The sequence below is a fragment of the Polypterus senegalus genome, chromosome 16 (assembly GCF_016835505.1).
Source record: "Polypterus senegalus isolate Bchr_013 chromosome 16, ASM1683550v1, whole genome shotgun sequence".
Lineage (NCBI taxonomy): Eukaryota > Metazoa > Chordata > Cladistia > Polypteriformes > Polypteridae > Polypterus > Polypterus senegalus.
Window position 1 is genome coordinate 58,061,448 of NC_053169.1, and position 13,866 is coordinate 58,075,313.

A 13,866-nucleotide genomic window follows, 5' to 3' on the forward strand; every position below is an offset into this window, starting at 1 on the left:
AGCAGTCCTCCGCAGATGTGGCAGTCGCTCTTCAGTGTGTCGTCCTGTTGGCGTGTGGTCCTAAAAGAGTTTAGAAACCTCACAAAATATTGATCTACTATACTGTACTATATAAATCTATTATACTATATTAAACTAACCATTGTTGTCTCACATAGGCAGCATCCTAGGTTCAGATCCCATGCCTATCCGTAAGGAACATGTGAGTTCTCCACAGGTCTGTGTGGTTTTTTCTTAAAGAATTCAGATTTGCTCCTACAGCACAAAATATGTGAATGGTACTTTAAGAATGGTTCTTTTTCAGTGTGGATATGTGTGACTGGTCCCCGTTTCCTGATTTGCACTTGGTGCTGTGAGGATAAACTTTGCTTAACTGCACTGAATTAAGCAGGCTTGAAGATGTTAAGTTTATATTATTCTTAGGTCAACAAGAAGACAATATAACGCAACATGTTACCATGACAGTAATAAAAAGTATGAATACAGGCAGCGACTGGAAGTATATATTGGTCCTGTTGTCATCAATACTATACAAGCTGGTCAGGAGAGGTCAGGTTGGGAAGCCTACACTGGTACAGCACTGGTTGGCAATCCCCAAGGCAGAAAAGTGGTCTACTCCAAACCCGCGGAAATGAACATTAATTTGTCGCAGCCAGGTGTTTAATGTACATCCCTTTGGCCTGATCCAGCCACTCGAGTTCTCAACAATGAGGATCCTGTGAGTTGGATCACCCTCTTGGAATCGCACCACATGGCCATAGTGCTGTACCGATGCTCCCTCACAATGCAGGTAACGTGCCTCAATCGGGACTCTATGAGCAACTGCTCAATCGACACAAAGTCAAACCAGTCGTATCCAAGGATTCTCCAAAGAGACACGGTGCCGAAGGAGTTCAATCTTTGTCTCAGGTCACTGGATACCGTCCATGTCTCGAAACCATACAGCAAAACAGGAAGCACCAGGACTCTAAAGACTTGGACCTTCATCCTTTGGCAAAGATATCGGGAGCACCACAAGCCCCTTTCCAGTGACCTCATGACCTCCCATGCCGTCCCAATTCATCTACTGACTTCATAGGAAGAGTCGCCAGATACTTGAATTTCGCTGCCAAAGTACGTAAACCTCTTGACAGACTGATGCACTGCTGAAGACTGTGCCCAAGAAGTTATTAAAGGCAGGAATCTTGGTTTTTATCCAGGACACTTGCCAGCCCAGACACTCAGACACACCACTCAGTCTCTGATGAACCCCGATCAGAGCCTCCATTGACTCCGCAAAGATCATAGCATTGTTGGCAAAGTCAAGATCAGTGAATCTTTCTTCACCAACAGATGTCCCACAGACACTGGACCAAATGACCCTGCCCAGCACCCAGCGCATGCAAGCGCTGAGCAGAGTAGGAGCAAGAACACACCCCTGACGAACCCCAGAATCAACTGGGAAAAATGCAGAAGTTCTGTCTCCACTCGACACAGTATGCACAGTACCAGTGTACAGACTGGCCATGATATCCAGCAACTTTGGAGGAGCCCATGAAATCTCAGATGTCCCACAAGGCAGCACGATCAACAGAGTTGAACACTTTCCAAAAATTGAAAAAGGCTGCAAAGAAACTCAATATTACTCCAACATTAAGATTTGTGCTCCATGAGAACCCTCAGTGCTAGGGTGCGGTCGAAAGGTAGACTTCTTAGGTATAAAACCAGACTGCTCCAGTTGCTGGTAGGTGAGCAAGTGACCACATATCCTATTGAGGAAGAACCTAGCAAGAACCTTACCTGGCACTAAGAACAGTGCAATCCGAATGTAGTTGTTGCAATCCAGGCGATCACCCTTCCCTTTCCAGACAGGGATGACAAATCCCCTTTTCCAGTCAGGTGGGATGACGCCCGTCTCCCAAATGGAACCAAAGATTGCTTACAATGGAAGGAGGGACAGCTTTACCACAAGCGTGGAGAAGTTCATCCCAGATACCATAGATCCCTGCAGCCTTCCCTACCTACAGCTGGTTCACCACCTTTGCAATCCCAGTGAGACTGGGTGGTTCACAGCTAATTGGAGGATCAGTCTCAAGAAGTGTGGACCCAGAGGTGTCCAGCCTCCTAGCCGGAGGATCAGCTTTAAACAGCATCTTAAAGTAGCCAGCCCAGCAGGTCACAATTGCAGCATCATCTGTAAGGACCGTTCCATCACCTTACCCTAACTACGCCTCTCTGAGGAACAGATTCGGATGTGTGTAAACAAGCAGGGAAAGCAATATATTTAAACTGGTTGACTTTGGTCTAGTCTGTTTCCGGAGATGGAACTCCGTTAGCAGTGGTGTTATGTTTCCTTTTTTAAATTATCCCGAGGGGCTTTAATTACAATATACACTCACCTAAAGGATTATTAGGAACACCATACTAATACGGTGTTTGACCCCCTTTCGCCTTCAGAACTGCCTTAATTCTACGTGGCATCGATTCAACAAGGTGCTGAAAGCATTCTTTAGAAATGTTGGCCCATATTGATAGGATAGCATCTTGCAGTTGATGGAGATTTGTGGGATGCACATCCAATGCACGAAGCTCCCGTTCCACCACATCCCAAAGATGCTCTATTGGGTTGAGGTCTGGTGACTATGGGGGCCATTTTAGTACAGTGGTTCAAGAAACCAATTTGAAATGATTCGAGCTTTGTGACATGGTGCATTATCCTGCTGGAAGTAGCCATCAGAGGATGGGTACATGGTGGTCATGGTCAGAAACAATGCTCAGGTAGCCCATGGCATTTAAACGATGCCCAATTGGCACTAAGGGGCCTAAAGTGTGCCAAGAAAACATCCCCCACACCATTACACCACCACCACCAGCCTGCACAGTGGTAACAAGGCATGATGGATCCATGTTCTCATTCTGTTTACGCCAAATTCTGACTCTGCCATTTGAATGTCTCAACAGAAATCGAGACTCATCAGACCAGGCAACATTTTTCCAGGCTTCAACTGTCCAATTTTGGTGAGCTCGTGCAAATTGTAGCCTCTTTTTCCTATTTGTAGTGGAGATGAGTGGTACCTGGTGGGGTCTTCTGCTGTTGTAGCCCATCCGCCTCAAGGTTGTGCGTGTTGTGGCTTCACAAATGGTTTGCTGCATACCTCGGTTGTAATGAGTGGTTATTGCAGTCAAAGTTGCTCTTCTATCAGCTTGAATAAGTCGGCCCATTCTCTTCTGACCTCTAGCATCAACAAGGAATTTTCGCCCACAGGACTGCCGCATACTGGATGTTTTTCCCTTTTCACACCATTCTTTGTAAACCCTAGAAATGGTTGTGCGTAAAATCCCAGTAACTGAGCAGATTGTGAAATACTCAGACCGGCCCGTCTGTCACCACAACCATGCCACGCTCAAAATTGCTTAAATCACCTTTCTTTCCCATTCTGACATTCAGTTTGGAGTTCAGGAGATTGTCTTGACCAGGACCACATCCCTAAATGCATTGAAGCAACTGCCATGTGATTGGTTGATTAGATAATTGCATTAATGAGAAATTGAACAGGTGTTCCTAATAATCCTTTAGGTGAGTGTATGCAAGCATATACAAGCATCATTGGCAGGAAAGATAACTAAAGCTCAAGGTATGGCCTGACACAGACTGACCTGGAACAGATAGGTGAAAGCACAGATCTCCCGGGACTTGACGCTGTTGCATCATTTCAGGCTGAGAGAGAAAGTGGGAGCGAATGTGCAAGTGTGTCGAGCCAGGAGTGCTCATTGATTCCAGAAGGTTAATTGAAACTAAAAAATACCTTACCTTCCAAGATGTCAATTACTCCCCGTGAGCCAGAAACACTGACTCCCACTGGGCTTGCTACTCCACCCATGCAGCACGGAGAAGACTGAAATTAACTGTCCAAGCTGAAGGTAACTGTCACCGGTCTCGGATGCAGGGGGAGGGGGGACACATAACAGAGCTAAAGAATAATATAAAGAAGCTTACAAATTATCAAAAGATATAAGGAAAGATATACAGGGCATACACAAGACAAATGAGAAGCTGCTTCAGGATATTAAAGACCAGGAGAAATATTTAAGTAATCACTTTGAGGCAATCTTTAAAAGGTATGCTAGAAAAAATTGAGGTGGGAAAAAACAAAATTGAGGAAAAAATTCAGGAAAATGCATCTAAGTTTAAGAATAAATTTAGAGCATGTGGTGCTCAGTTTGAAGACATTAAGCAAACATTCACGACTCGTATTGAAACAGATTAACTGGCTTCTGCTGCTGATGGAAATGCAAAGGCTCCAAATTCCGAATACAAAGTACTTGGAGACAGACTAGTGGCACTGGAAGATGGATACAGAAGGAATAATTTCAGAATCCAAGGTCTCCCTGAAAACCGTTAAAGTCCAAACCTAGTGAAATTCATAGCTTAACTATTATCTAAAATAATTGGAGAGGACTTCAAATCAGACACTGAGAGAGCAGCAGCTTACTGCATAAGTGGATCGAATGCCTCAAAACCTAGAAGCCTCATTATGCGTTTTGACAAATTACAATCTAAATGAAATATATTACTTCTCAGACAGTAACAAGAGATTATACTTGAAAATAACCGCATTCGTATTATCCCCGATTTCTCACCTTCAACAGCTGTTAAACGTGCCACATTTTACAGTATTAAACAGCACTTATGGAAAGCCATAACATTTTAATTACAATTATATATGTGTATGTGTGTGTACATATATTTTTCTCCCCCAAAGGGGACTGTTTTACATCATACCCTTGGGATTATTGTATTAGGACTTATTATTACATTCTATCATCTTATCCATAGCTACTGTATAAAATCATTCCCTGGGTTTACTCTTTCAGGATTGTTTAAGATTCTATTTTTACATTTATAATATTTGGACTGTATTGTCAATAGATCTCTCCATTTTAATCCTTATACACTACTGCTGAAAGGGCTTGGTTTGTTTTGGACATGCTTGGTCTCTAGGTATGTCAAAGGACTGGGACTTTGTGAAGTGTGATCTAGCCTCACGTGGGGAGGCAAAATGGCAAGGCAAGAAAGAGAGCAAGCTATTTCTAATCTATCCTTTTAATCCTTACAATTCTAAGTGCCAACACAACAATAGGCCTCATGGCAATAACTACTGGAATAATTGAAAATTAAGGTCAAAGTTATTTTATGTAATAATGTACTATCTTAAATTAAGACTACAAAATGTCAACTAAAAGTTCAGAAGAAAAGTCTCCAGAACCAAACAGCTAACTTTGTGAGCAGGAATGTTAAAAGTCTTAATCAAGAATTAAGAGAAAAAGTATTCTCTCACTTAACAGGACTAAATGCTAAAATAGTATTTTTACAGAAGACCCACTTATTAAGCAAGGATCAGTTTCGGTTGCACAGAGATTGAACTGGCCAAATATTCCACTCCAGCCATACAAAGAAAACTAGAGGTAGAAGAATTTAATTTGTACTATCACATGTAGTATCTGATTCTGAAGGGCAATATGTGATCATCATGGGTAATTTATTTAATTGTAAAGTGATTTTGACAAATATCTACAACACCAAATGTGGATAATAGGGACTTCACCCAAAACTTACTGTATTTGCATCCTTTCCTAATGTGAACACTCCTAAAAATATAATGGCTGGTGACTTTAATTGTGTTTTAAATCCTGGCCTGGATAGGTTTCGTGCCATAGGGGTAATGACATCTAATACTGCAAAAACAATTACACAGTTTGCAATTGATCACAACTTATCAGACCCCTGGAGATTTCCAAACCCAATCTCAAGAGCATATTCCTCCTTCTCACCAGTACATCACTGTTACTCAAGAATTGATTATTTCTTTATAGGCAACAATTTCTTGCCCATGATTAAATCTTGCAAGTATGATGTTATTGTTATCTCCGACCACGACCCTTTCATCATGGACCTCAAATCATTATCCCCCACATACTCAAATCGCAGCTGGTGTCTTAGCCCACTTTTATTAGCAGGTGAGAACTATACAGAGTTTATATTGGAGCAAAAGGATTTATTTTTAGAGACAAATATATCCTCAGAGGTTTCTGCACAAATACTCTGGGGAAACTCTGATGGCTTTCTTAAGAGTGCAGATTATTTCATATCTTTCCCACAAAAATAAATCGGAAAGCAAGAAGGCCTCAGAGCTAATTAATGAAATTACCAAAATTGATCAAGATCATGCCAGGTGTCCAAATGAGGCACTTTATAGGAAAAGATAGGCTTTGCAATCAGAACTTAACCTTGTGACAAAAAAATAAACAGAACAACTCATTTTTAAATCACAACATCATTACTATGAACACAGAGAAAAGGCTAATAATATCTTAGTTCAACAAATCCACAAGCAGGAAGTTCGCAATGCTATACCAGTAATTACCAACACAGACGGAGACAAAATCATCGACCATAAAAATATAATTCACACATTTAGAGATTACTAGAAGTCATTATATTCTACTCCATTTAAAGAAGACAAGACACCAAACCTAAAGCACCTAATGTGTTTTTGGATACATTACAGATACCACAACTAGATACTCTAAAATGAAGAGGAATTGGATAAACCTCTGGCACTCTCAGAATTACTAGATGCTATAAGTGGGAAAGCGGCAGACTGGCTACCCTGCAGAATTTTATAAAAAAAAAAATTCAATTAAGTTAGTTGCCCTTTTATTAGCAACATTTACAGAAGCTAGAAACAATAAAATACTACCTCAAACTTTTTGTCAAGCATTAATTACTGTCTTTCCTAAGAAAAATAAGGACTTATAATGTGCACCATACAGGCAAATCTCATTTCTGAATAATGATGTTAAGATACTCTCAAAGTTCTAGCTTTATTAAAGGCAGACACTTGGCTTTCAATCTTTGACGCCTGTTTAATGTAATATATTCACCCATAATGCCTAACACCCCGGAGATGATATTATCGCTGGATGCAGAAAAAGGCTGTTGTTTTCAGTGCCACTCATCACTTATTAAGATGACCAACCTTGACCAAACTTTAAACAATATACAGTATACTCAAAAGTGCCGCAGGCCCTAAAACTAATAAACTTTAATCTGCGATCCTTATTATGAATACATCATTTTTAATAACCTTGCCATAGATAGATATGTTTGCTCTTTCTGGCCATCACGAAAGAGGAAGAAGATAAAAAGACTTGTGATAAAGCTTGAAAAAAATGCAGCAGAATGAGAAATTAAATCTTTTATTTACACTCACCAGCCACGTTATTAGACACCAGGTCAAATGCTTGTTAACGCTAATAATCAACCAATCACATGGCAGAAACTCAATGCATTTAGGTATGTAGACATTGTCAAGACGACCTGCTGAAGTTCAAGCAGAGTATCAAAATGGGGAAGAAAGGTAATTTAAGTGACATGGCACGGTTGTTAGTGCCAGATGGGCTGGTCTGAGTATTTCAGAAACTGCTAATCTACAGGGATATTAATCCGCAACCATCTCTAGGGTTTACAGGCAATGGTCTGAAAAAAGGGAAAATATAAAGTGAATGGCAGCTGTCTGGGCAAAAATGCCTTGTTGATGCCAGATGTCAGTGGAGAATGGCCAGACTAGTTCAAGCTGATAGAAAGGCAAAAGTAATTCAAATCACTTCTCCAACCGAGGTTTGCAGAAGTGCATCTCTGAACACGCAACATTTTATACATTGAAGTAGATGGGCTACAGCATCAGGAGACCCAACTGGGTGTCACTCCTGGCAGCTAAGAACATGCAACTGAGGCTACAATTCACACAGGCGCACCAAAATTGGACAGTATCAAATTGGAAAAAAATGTTGCCTGATCTGATGAGTCTCAATTTCTGCTGCAACATTCTGTTGGTAGGGTCAGAATTTGGTGTCAACAACATGGGAGCATGGATCCATCCTGCCTTTAATCAATGATTCAGGCTGGTAGTTGTGGTGTAATGGTGTGGGGAATATTTTCTTGGCAAACTTTGGGCCCCTTAGTACCAACTGAGCATTATATAAATGCAACCGTCTACCTGATTATTACAGCTGACCATGTACATTCCTTTATGACCGCAGTGTACCCATCTTCTGATGGCTACTTCCAGTAGGTTAAACACGCCATGTCACAAAACTAAAATCATCTAAAACTGGTTTCTTGAACATGACATTGAGTTCACTATACTCAAATGGCCTCTAGAGTCACAAGATCTCAATCCAATAAAGCACTTCTGGAATATAGTGGATCGGGAGATTTGCATCATGAATGTGCAGCCGACAAATCCGTAGTAACTGCATGATGCTATCATGTCAATATGGACCACAATCCCTGAGGAATGTTTCCAGCACTTTGGTGAATCTATATCACAAAGAATTACAGCACTTCTGAAACGCAAAGGGGGGTCCAACCAGTAAGGTGTACCTAATAAAGTGGCTAGTGAGTGAAGTTAGTACTAGTTTGCCCTGGTTATTTCAAACTAAGGCTCACATGGACCAGTTTTTCCTAATTGGATACCAATTTTAAAAATGCATTTAAGAATTGAACATACTTTATTAATCAATTTTCTACTGAAAGGTATCCAGCAAAATAAAAGCGTATTTCAACACTTTCAGTTTCATTGTTCTTAAAACACTGGCTTTAAAACAGATGTTATGAAAAAATATCCAAGGACGGGACATATTGTGTTGAGTCTGATGTGTCACACAAGTGCTTAAGGCCTATTTCAAAGATATGGCAGAAGGTTTAATATAAGGCTAATAAAATAAAAACAGAGCCCAAGTTTCTGGAAGTATGAAATGTCCAGGAGAAAAGCAGGCCTGTAGGCAATTGAACGTTCAAGCTAGGAGATGCAGTGAAGCTTTTCTAAAGATCTTTACTGAGGTCTACTCACCTGATATTTGTTACCTTTTGTTCAGTTAATCTTCTGGTACACTCAGCAACAATACTGTTATTTTGGTAACTATCATTGAAACTTCTGATCTCACTATAAAGGTTTGAAGTCCAGAGTACATCAGGGTCCAAGCATGCATATACGCATAAAATAAAACATAAAATAAACACTTCTGCAAAGGTGTAACGATACAAGTGATCTTTTATTAAAAAATAAAACTGAATAACAAAAAATTCAAGTGACAACAAGATACCAAGAAGACATAGTTCACCAGCATTTGTGTGTCTGCTTATATCTTTTCAACAATATCTTTTACAGATAGCAAAACTTTACATTGGCTGTTACAAACTAAAATCAAAGGCTTTGTCATTTTGGGTGTGTACACCGTGAGCACAGCACTGCCAGCATTGCAAGTGACTTTAGCTGCAGGTGAAAGTCCCATTTTACTTATGGTGCCAAGCAGAGTTGTGTCGCGGTGCAGCAGTCTGTTAGCCAGCAAAATCGCTGTGAAGAAGTTGTCTATTGTTACAGTTCCTCCTTTGTCCAGAAACGGCTCCATAAGCTTTATGACAAGCAAGTCAAGTCAAGTAGGGGAGCATGCACTGGTATAGTGCGTTGCCACACCCACTACACATCGAAACAGCTCGGAATCCCGGTTGGCCACCCCCCAGACAGACACGCGGTCCAGTCCCACCCTCCGGAAATGACCCTCTATCTGCCACAGCCAGGTGTTACGTGGGTGACCCCTTGGCCAGGTCCAGCCACTCAGGTTCCCAACAATGAGGATCTTACGAGCTGGATCACCCTTGGGGAAACGCGCCACATGGCTGTAGTGCCGTAACTGATGCTTCCTCACAATGCAGGTAATGTGCCTCATTCTGGACTCCATGAGCAACCGCTCATTCGACACAAAATCAAACCAACGGTACCCAAGGATTTTCTGGAGAGACACAGTACCAAAGGAGTTCAGTCTTCGTCTCAGGTCACTGGATAGCGTCCATGTCTCGCAACCATATAGCAAGACAAGAAGCACCAGGACTCTAAAGACTTGGACCTTCGTCCTTTTGCATAGATATTGGGAACACCACACACCCCTTTCCAGCGACCTCATGACCCCCCCATGCTCTCCCAATATGTCTACTGACTTCATAGGAAGAGTCACCGGAGAGATGAATGTCACTGCCAAGGTAAGTAAACCTCTTGACAAGGTCGACACTCTCTCCCTGCAAACAGACACACTGCTGATGGCTGTGCCCAAGAGGTCATTAAAGGCCTGGATCTTGGTTTTTATCCAGGACACTCGCAAGCCTAGACACTCAGACTCCTCACTCAGTCTCTCGAGTGCCCCGATCAGAGCCTCCACTGACTCTGCGAATATCACAGCATCGTCAGCAAAGTCAAGATCCATGAATCTTTCTTCACCAACAGATGCCCCACAGCTGCTGGACCCCACGACCTTGCCCAACACCTAGACCATACAAGCATTGAACAGAGTAGGAGCAAGAACACACCCCTGACAAACCCCAGAATCAACTGGGAAAATCAGAGGTTCTGCTTCCACTCTGTACAGCACTCACAGTACCAGTGTACAGGTCGACCATGATATCCAGCAACCTCGAGGGGATCCCACGAACCCTCAGGATGTCCCACAGGGCAGCTCGATCAACTGAGTCGAATGCTTTACGAAAATCGACAAAAGCTGTAAAGAAACTCAGCTCATATTCACGTTTGCGCTCCTTGAGAACCCTCAGTGCTAGGATGCGGTCAATGGTAGGCTTCTTGGGCGTGAAACCAGACTGTTCCAGTTGCTGGTAGGTGAACAAGTGATCACGGATCCTATTGAGGACGACCCTATCAAGGACCTTACCCAGCACAGAGAGCAGTGTTATCCCCCTGTAGTTGCTGCAATCCAGGCGATCACCCTTCCCTTTCCAGACAGGGATGACAAGTCCCGTTTTCCAGTAAAATGGGAGGATACGAGTCTCCCAAACGGAAGCAAAGATTTCTTGCAATGCCAGGAGGACAGCCTTACCACCTGCCTGGAGAAGTTCACCCCGAATACCACAGATCCCTGCAGCCTTTCCCCCCCTCAGCTGGTTCACCACCTGTGCAATCTGAGTGAGATTGGGTGGTTCACAGCTAATTGGAGGATCAGCCTCAAGAATTGGAGTCTGGCCAAGTCCAGGCTCATTTTGCTAGTAGGTAGTAACCAAGTCCAACGATGCGGTTCTGGGCACTGGGACCAGGATCCAGTGATTCGTAGCCCCTGGCCTTTTGCAAAGTCAAGGAACATGGAACCACTTTCACCACGGTCACTAGACCCATGGAGACCGAGACAATCCTCATAGCCAGCCCTGTCAGTGCCAATGGCTGCATTGAAGTCACCCATGAACAGAGGAATGTCACCTCGTGGGCACCCATCAACCACCAAGCGAAGCTATGAATAAAAAAAATATATTCACAGCTTTATGACCACAGACATGGAAAATCTTTGCCCTGAGTTGTAACTCAAAACACAGTTCTCAACAAAACGTTGCCAGATGTCCGAGATCACAGCAAATCTGTTTTTTGTCACAAATTCTGCATGGGTGTCTTTTTTGTCAAAGCACAAATACCGCATGGTAGTCTGGTAGCGGTCAAGGGACATTGTATCTTTGACTGCCGGCACAACAAATAGTTCTGAGCAGGCATCAACCTCAGCAGCAACTGTGATCATCGCTGCTCTTGTGAAAAGAATGGAGATAAATACCATCAGTTCAGAGAACAGACAGCAAGTACCACATGAACTTCACTGACAGAATAAAACTGAGTAATAAAAAAAAACATCTGCTAAAATATAATAGCCAAAATTTACACTGGGTGTTACAGACTCAAATCAAATGTATGTTTTTATTATATTATAGTAATAATAATAGCAGCTCACTACTCACAAACACAGAGCACACAGCCTTGAACCCAGAACCTTTGGGTTATAAGGCAGCAGTTCTTACCTCTACACCATTCAAGAATACATATGAACTTCCTGTCAAATGACATTTGAGCTTGGGTTTTTAACTCATTGATAGCAACATGAAAATCAAATGATTTTTTTTTCTTTGGTTATATTCTTGAATAAAAGAGCACATGTTTATTTGATATCTGGACTAAAGTATTCACACATTATACACTTCACGTCATTATTAGTATAACATGGAAAAAGTTTCTATTTTAGCTATGTGTTCAGCAGTTCCTGTCAGCCTACACTTACACAGATCGTTGTATACATGGAGCACACATAAAATGTACGTATTGCAAATAGCGATATATAACGATATATTAATTTACCCTATACAGCTCCAGGCATATCACTCTCATATAAAGAGACCCGAGCTCTGAGAATTTCACGGCAGACTCAGCTCCTACAACGGGGGCGATGGGATAGAAAGTTGCTTGCTGCTTGTGCTGATTGACACATTTGTAAAACAAATGATGCTGACGGAGAGGTGCGAAGGAATTTAAGGTTGGCCCAGGATTACAAGTTTTTTTGTAGGCTTCAGGGATTAGAGTGTTAGGCTATCAGTTAACTGACATCTCCAAATTGCCCTGCAATGGAACTCCTGTGTTCCACTAGTTGCTGCCAAATAGGCACTGACTCTTCACAATCTCAGAATGGATACATTGGTTAGAAGACAGATATATGAATGGATGGAGTAAGTGAACAAAACTATTTTAAAGCATACAAGGAAATAACATACCTAACATCTTTGGGTTCGTAGTCTGATGGATAGAAAATTAGCATCCACAAAAAATGCCTTGTGTGCAATGTAAATTACATACTGTAAACTGAGCAACAAATCCTCCTAAACAAAAGAGTAACTTGATTTAAAAAGATGTTACTAGACCAAAAGCAACCAAGTCAAAGCTCTTATTATCTTAACTTGTAAATAAAACTAAATATAAAAATATTATTCTTACTCTACAAATCAATGAGAAACCTACCATTTGCAAGGTCCAGTTTTTCAATAATGAAAACTGTTAAAAAAGGAAAGAGATTTAAAATACTGCCAATATACAAGAACAAAAATACTAGAATATATACAGAGATGATTTTATCCATACATCTTTGACCATTATACTAAAGGTAAAGATGAAAGCAATTCACTGTGAGTTTGGAAAGATTTAACTTTATTGTCTCTGAAGAAATTTCTCACTTATTTACTGTAGCTCTACACATAATATGCTTGAGCATAAAGATATGTACATATTTCCATATTTTCTAGTTTACAAAGAATATTGTGGTGGGGCTATTAGGCTGAATTAACATTAAAACTGCAGTCAGTTTGCCATTTCACAAATACTGGAAGTAGGTTAAAAGAAAAAAAAAAAAACAGAAAAGAAAAAAAAACTATGCCTAAATAAGGCCACAGTGCACAGATGTGTCATAGCTGTGCTTTATAAAGGGTGCCTGAGCAGAAAGGATGTGGCAGTAAACACTAGAAGAAGAAAACATGGATAAACTCTTCAAGAGATTAAAAAAGAGCAAAGTAAGAAGATGCCTAGCCACAGATACACAGCCGCTATGCATATAGAATAGGACTTATAAAAAGACACTCCAAAAATGTGCGCAACACCGTGAGACATAGGTTATAAACAAATATGAACTATTATTATTAGTAATAGTATTCTGCATGGCTTATACTTGTTAATAAAATTATTTGTTTGAATGGTTCACTTCTACAAAAATTTAACTTATTTTAGTTCTCAGCATAACCCAACTTTGCATCACAGTAACAGATATTTAGTCAATGTCTGGCAATATTCTTTCAGATAGTGTGCCTGCTTAATTACAGTACATTTTACAAAAAGACCATGTTAGCATCAGATATAATTTAATAAAATGAAATTATTGCATACATTAAAAAAAATATAAAAATCCTGGAAGAAATAATTTAAAAAAAAAAGTGAAAATTTTTAAACAATTCTTGAAACAACC

At 40.9% G+C, this 13,866-nt stretch overlaps 1 protein-coding gene across 8 annotated transcripts in view; it reads right to left on the reverse strand.

Annotated features, from left to right (window-relative positions):
* The window catches only part of kiaa1841 (KIAA1841 ortholog), a 124,626-nt gene that overhangs the window by 22,943 nt on the left and 87,817 nt on the right, over positions 1 to 13,866 (reverse strand). For 6 of the 8 annotated variants that reach the window (XM_039737972.1, XM_039737971.1, XM_039737978.1 and 3 more), the window contains one exon: positions 12,873 to 12,905. The exons of 1 other annotated variant lie outside the window; for it this stretch is intronic. In XM_039737972.1, coding sequence (XP_039593906.1) covers positions 12,873 to 12,905 — 33 coding nt within the window. Of the gene's footprint in view, positions 1 to 12,613; positions 12,734 to 12,872; positions 12,906 to 13,866 lie in introns of those variants that run through there. One more of the 8 variants, XM_039737979.1, reaches the window with a different exon arrangement.